The sequence below is a fragment of the Brassica napus genome, chromosome C6 (assembly GCF_020379485.1).
Source record: "Brassica napus cultivar Da-Ae chromosome C6, Da-Ae, whole genome shotgun sequence".
NCBI lineage: Eukaryota > Viridiplantae > Streptophyta > Magnoliopsida > Brassicales > Brassicaceae > Brassica > Brassica napus.
The window spans coordinates 3,767,054-3,774,255 of NC_063449.1; the positions used below are offsets into that span (position 1 = coordinate 3,767,054).

The 7,202-nt window shown below is 36.3% G+C and overlaps 1 protein-coding gene across 1 annotated transcript; it reads left to right on the forward strand.

Moving 5' to 3' along the window:
- Positions 1–1,298: 1,298 nt before the first annotated feature.
- LOC111206817 lies at positions 1,299–2,996 on the forward strand. The gene has a single exon (XM_022704198.1). It carries the CDS (start codon positions 1,299–1,301, stop codon positions 2,994–2,996), a length of 1,698 nt encoding a protein of 565 aa, XP_022559919.1.
- Positions 2,997–7,202: the final 4,206 nt, after the last annotated feature.

The following is a 7,202-nucleotide window of genomic DNA, read 5'->3' on the forward strand; positions in this document are numbered from 1 at the left end:
AACACTAGGAGATAAGAACACCGGCTTCTTCCACACTGTCTCAAAAGGACGGAAAGCACGCAATCACATTACCATGTTAGAAGATCCTATGGGGCAGTCGGTATACGAAGAAGAGCAGATAGCAGAGGAAATTGCTCGTTATTTTGATGATATCTTCAGATCAATAGGCTCAGATGGGGAAGCAGTAATTGAAAGAGCCCTTTCTCGACAAATAACTCCGGAGACCAACCAAGCTCTTACTACCATCCCAACGCCACTGGAGGTGAAGAAGGCCCTCTTTGCGATACACCCTGACAAAGCTCCAGGCCCCGACGGCTTCTCAGCTTCTTTCTTTCAGGCCAATTGGACTGCAGTAGGACCAGCTATAGTTGAGGAAGTTCGAGAATTTTTCATCACAGGAAGAATGCCGGAGACGATCAACATGACTCACGTGCGCCTCATCCCTAAGAACCAGAACGCGTTGAAGGTCTCGGATTATAGGCCCATTGCCTTGTGCAATGTGTACTACAAGATCATCTCAAAGATCTTGTCACTCCGCCTGAGACTGGTCCTAGGCAGCATATTCTCCGAGAACCAGTCGGCCTTCCTCCCCGGACGAGCTATAGCAGACAACGTCTTAATCACCCATGAGATTCTTCACTATCTCAAGGATTCTGAAGCCAAGAAGCATTGTTACATGGCGGTGAAAACGGATATGAGCAAAGCTTACAACCGATTAGAATGGAGATTTATCCGGCTAGTCTTTGAGAGACTCGGTTTTGATCCCGTGTGGGTGAATTGGATCACCAGTGTGTCTCAACTGTTTCTTATTCCTACTTGATAAATGATTCAGCCCATGGAAGTGTTATACCGAATAGAGGCATACGCCAAGGAGATCCGCTATCCCCGTACATCTTTATCCTTTGTGGTGAAGTCCTATCGGGACTGTGCCAGGCAGGACAGACCAGCGGAGATCTCACCGGAGTTAAAATCGGTCATCACTGTCCACGGATCAACCATCTCCTCTTCGCCGATGATACGATGTTCTTCACCAAAGCAACTACGGAATGCAAGAACTTTCTGGTTTCAGTGCTCAAAGAATATGAGAACGCGTCCAAACAACTCATAAACACTACCAAATCCTCCGTCTCGTTCTCTTCTAAGACGCCACAGGAGACTTGATCTCGAGTCAAACTTATCCTTGGTATAGAACACGAAGGGGGGAAGGGAAAATACTTAGGACTGTCGGAGCTGTTCACCAGGAAAAAGCGGGATCTGTTCTCTTTGATTGTTTATCGGATCAAGGCTCGTGCGGTGTCATGGCCCACACGACGGCTCTCCTCCGCCGGGAAACTGACCATGCTGATGTCAGTGCTATCGGCCATCCCGACATACTCTATGTCTTGTTTCCCACTTCCTGTGGGTCTGTGCGACCAGATCCAAGCGGCGCTCACCCGGTTCTGGTGGGACCAAGACCCAGCCGTAAAGAAGCTATGCTGGGTATCGTGGGACTCCTCTCTCAACACAAGGATGTAGGAGAGCTCGGTTTTCGTGATATCCAAGACTTCAACACAGCCATGCTAGCAAAGAACTCCTGGCGCATCCTTACCAACCCAGATTGCCTTCTAGCGCGTCTACTGCTTGGGAAGTATTGCCACAACACTAGCTTCCTAACGGGCACATGCTCCTCGTCAGCGTCACACGGCTGGAGGGGAGTGATCGCGGGCTGTGAGCTCCTCAAACTTCAACTAGGAAAGGCCATAGGGAATGGGAATACAACAAAAGCATGGACCAAATCATGGATGCTACCAACAACACGGTTTGTTCCCACGGGCCCACCAATAGAGAATGGTAGAGACCTCTTTGTCTCGGACTTGATAGAGCGAGGATCAGGCGAGTGGAATCACCATATGGTTGAGGCTACCTTCCCTGATCTAGCAAGCCAAATTTACCTCATTAAAACGAGCACTTGCAACGCAGAAGATACTTTCTGTTGGCACAAAACTAAAATAGGGGTTTACAGTGTTAAGTATGGATACTATGCGATGTGGGAAGCCTCAGAAAACCTACATGATCCCCAGCCACATATCACGAGCTTCCCTTGGCAAAAATATGTATGGAGGGAGGAGACAGCGCCAAAAATCAAGATGTTCCTCTGGAAGCTGGCTCGTGGAGCACTCGCCTTAGGAACAAACCTTCAACGACGTGGGATTGACACTAGTGGCCTCTGCCCACACTGTCTCGAACCAGAAACAGCACTCCATCTCTTTTTCACCTGTCCCTTGGCACGACAAATCTGGAACTTGGCCCCATTTAGAACATCACCGGACTTCTCAGCGGCTCAAACTACCCAAGATTCCTTCATGATCATGTCGAATCTCATCTGCTTACCACCCACAGGTATATCGAGTAACTTATCTCCATGGTTGCTGTGGGGCATCTGGACGAATCGAAATGCACTTCTGTTTGACAACAGAGCAGTATCAGCGAAGTCAACAATGGAGAAGTCAGTGTCATCGGTTCGTGAATGGATTGCAGCTCAAGCTACAGCTCCTCGGCCTACAAAAAGTCCCGCCCAGCACAGACCCCAAGCACCAGTCCGAACAGACATAGTGCGTTGTAACACCGATGCAGCTTGGTCAGGTACAACTCTTAGGGCGGGGATCGGCTGGCACTTTGACGACCCAGTCTCAGGCTCTCACACGGAAGGGGCTCGGTCCTTGGAACTCATCTCCTCCCCCCTTATGGCGGAAGCGCTGGCCATGAGGGAAGCCATCAGGGAAGCAAAGCACGCATCCGTTACCGACGTCTGGTTTCGTACCGACTCTCAAGAGCTCGCTAGAGCTGTTAACTCGAAGTCATATCCGGTGGAGCTCTTTGGGGTTCTCATGGATATCGAGTCTCTATCTTATTGCTTTGATTTCTTCTTTGTTTTCTTTGTTGGACGGGAGAACAATGTAGTCGCTGACTCCCTTGAGAAGGCTGCATTGTCCTCATTCCTCTCTACTTTGTACTAAAACTTTTCGTTTAGATCTATGTATCTTTTCAGTTGACAAAAAAAAAAAGCTTTTTCTATCCAAACTTTTGTTTCCGTGCCTATTCCATCTCAAACTAAGAAGTATATCAAATAAACTACAAACCAAAATCAACTTTGACCGAAATGTTGTCATCATAACAAAAGACCATACAAAATCGAAAGATCTCATAATTTTCTTGAATAGTTACATGTCGTGTAACATGAAAGGTTACATACACTGCAACAAAGGTAGAAGAGCGCATCAGCCAGGAGGCAGATCTTTGCAATACCAGTGACGCTTGGCCATCCAGTTCACTCCACATAAGAGAAAATATTCGAAAAAGAAACAGCTCAACAAAGGAAGCCATCAGGTAGTGAAATCCAGCCGTAACCCGATTCACCGAAATAAGCATAATAACGAGCTTTCCTTTAATCTGCCACCCAAAAGGATAACACAAAATCATAGCACCAAAAGCTAGATTGAATACACTAAGGGTCTGTATACCGCAGTAAAAGATCACACTAAGACGACATGAGAGCCATCAACATGCATTAAGATAGAACCAAATGAAACAAAGTACATTGGAATATTGTAATCTAAGTGCATAACCAACAAATGTGATGCTACACACAACAAACCTCTCAGACCATTCTACAAGAGAATAAATTGAGATTGAGGAGAAGAGGCAAGCCATAATGACCGGGAGAGTAAGTGAACCAACATGAATAGGAAAAGAACAATGACGACTCCAGACAAAACGTCGGCCAAATCACACTGCATACCGCATGATATAAACCCTTAGAACCAAATCTTGTGTCACCAAAGAACACAATAGAAACAACATCAGCACTGACCAGATTTGGAAAAGGAGATTCCATATTCGAAATTTTGGAAAACACTTGAGAGAGGGTGAATGGTGTGTCAAAGAGCATATGAATAACGGGGCGAAATGAAGCGTCATGAGGATCTAGTGATTGCAGCGGGGAGAGAGCTTTGAACGACACCGGAAAAGACGTATATATATATATATAAAAAAATACAGCCAAAAACCTGAAAATCTATAAATACCCAAAAAACTAAGAAAATATAACAAAAAAATACAACAAAACATACTTGAAACCCCAAAAAATCTATAAATCTTCAAAAAATATATATTCAAATAACCAGCAAATTTAAATATATTAAATATCAATATATACCCAAACCTCAAATATGAGAAAATCCAAGAAAACAAAAAAACCTAAAATTATAAAATATATTGTGATACCAAAAATAAGTAATAAATTAAATTATTCATTTATTTGATCGAGTAAAATATTCGTATGTAATCCTAGGCCATATACTCTCGGGATTTTAGACATAATTGTTTTTGGTTCCTAAAAGAAAACTGATCATATACTCAAAGAATAAAAATATTATATATATGTTAAATGTTTTTATGTATTACATTATCCTTTTTGTATTTCGTTTTTTTTTTGAAGTATTTTTTTTTTGAGCTTTTGGGTATTTATAGTTTTTTTTTTTGGATTTTGGATATATTCTAATTTTTTTGGGTATTTATAAAATTTTCAGGCTTTTGGTTGTTTTTTTTTAATATTTATAGATGGCTGACCAACATCATTTCAGTCAAATTTGATTTTGGCTTGAGCTTGATAGTTCAGATAGTTTATTTGAAATAATTGTTAATATGGAATGAAATAGGCAGAGTAACAAATTTTAACTAGGGAAAAGCAAGACAAAAACTGTCAAGGTTGAAATTAACAATTTTTCGGCTAAAAAGGTACAAAAATGGTCTAAAGCCCAACACATAAACAACATCTAATAAAGTTTGGTTCTTCAAAATAGTTAATTAACATGATTATGACACATAACACTTAAAAATTTAAGATGGTGACATATGTTAAACTATTTTACAATTAAATAAATATATATATATATACACTAAGAAAATAACTAACACGAATTTTATTTAAAAAAAAGTAATTATATATATGATTCAATAGTAATTTTTCATTTTTTTTTAATTCTAAACAAAAGATAATTGATTAATATGATTGTGACATATGACAATTATATATTTAAGATTGTGACATGTGTTAAAATATTTTATAATTAAATTTATATATATATATATATATATATATATATATACTAAGAAAATAACAAAAACGAAATTTATTGAAAAGGTAATTATAGATATTATTTAATAGTAATTTCCATTTTTAAAATTCTAAACAAAATATAATTGCAAAATATTATTGCAGTAAGTTTCTTTTGATATTGTGACATGTGTTAAAATATTTCATGATTAAAACTATATAAGAAGATAATAAAAAAGAATTTTAAAAAACTAATTTTAAAAATTATTTAATATTATAAAATTATTTAATAGTATTTTATAGAAACTTTCCTTTTTAAAATCCTAAACAAAAATGATTTGTAAAATAGTTGATTTAATACTAATTTTCCATTTCTAAAATGCTAAAAAAAAGATAATTGTAATATACTATGTGATTGTAATTTTTCTTTTAAAATGTTTACAAGCTATGATTAATAAAATATATATAATAAAAACTGGTTTTTTAAAAAATATTTTAAATATTATTTAATAGTTTTGTTTTTAATTTTTTTTTGTTTTTGAAGATTAGAAACAAAAAAAATATTTTTAACATAATTTATCTAATACTTATTTTCCTTTTCTAAAATCCTAAAGATTTGTTAAAACTTATTTGATAGTAATTGTCCTTTTCTAAAATCTCAAACATAAGAAAATTGTAAAAGAGTGCTTAATAAATTATTTTAATAGTATAAAAACTTTAAAATTATTTTATAGTATTTTCTATAGAAATTTTCCTTTTTAAAAATCCTAAACAAAAAAATGATTTGTAAAATAATTTATTTAACATTAATTTTCATTTTCTAAAATCCTAAAGAAAAGATAATTGTAACAGATTATTTGATTGTAATTTTTCCTTTTAAAATTTTGACATGTGTTAACAATGTCTCATGATTAATAAAAAATATAGTAAAATAATATAAATCGATTTTTAAAAACAAAATATTTTAAGTATTATTTAATACTATTTTTTTGAATTTTTTTAAAAATATAATTAAAAAATATTTTAAAAGAATGAATTTAATACTAAATTTCTTTTTCTAAAATCCTAAAGATTTAATTATTTGATAGTAATTGTCCTTTTCAAAAATCTTAAACATAAGAAAATTGTAAAAGAGTGTTTAATAGTAGATATTCTTTCTTCAAATCCTAAACAATAAAGATTTCTAGAATAATCATTTCATGTTATGAACCAGATTGTGAATGACTCATAGCCAAGAGATTATGATTTGTAATCTTTCCATTTATCTATGACGGTGTAATCTCCTATATAAGGAACCTCTATGTTATGAATAAAGATAGACTTTTCCATTACTTTTATAACACGTTATCAGCACGATTGATCTCTAAAACCCTAAGCTAAAATATCGACCATAAACCCTAAATCTCTCTCCATTGCTAAAACCCTAATCTCTATCGATCACCTCTCTTTGATCATGACCCTGATCTGTATTCGACCACTGATCTCAACAAGATCGATCTGTGGACTGATCTCTGCAAGTTTCAGTACGCTTCAACTATTCCAGATTGTACGATTAGCATGTTCCAGTCCGTGATCAAACTGTTCCATATCTACAAGTTCTTTGACTGCAAGTAGCTCGCGTACCAACGTTCCCGATCAAGCAACAAAGGACGTCTGCGACCCGATAGAAGCGACTCGATCCATTCCAGCTCGCGTCCCGTTCGTGTCCAGCTCGCGGCTCAACTCTTTTGGTGGTCCGATTCAACAATCATCTAAGGTTAAAAGGTAATTCAAAACCTAAGAACCTATAATCGAACATGGATTGATTGATAAAGAATGAAACCCCAAAACCCTAATCTTTATGAATCAAAACCATAGGGTAATAGATCAAAAATCCTAATTGAGTAAATCGAAGCTCTAAAAGTTCGATACCCCAAACCCTAAATCATGTTCCTACATGATTAAAACCCCAAATCGGTTTTTACAAGTTAAAATCCGATAAACTCTAACCATATATCTATAAACCCTAAATAATATAAGTATCAGAATTAATTATATTATAATTAGCAAATCACATATTAAAACTCTAATCGAATATTTTGAAATCAAAATTGTTTTCGGTTTTGAT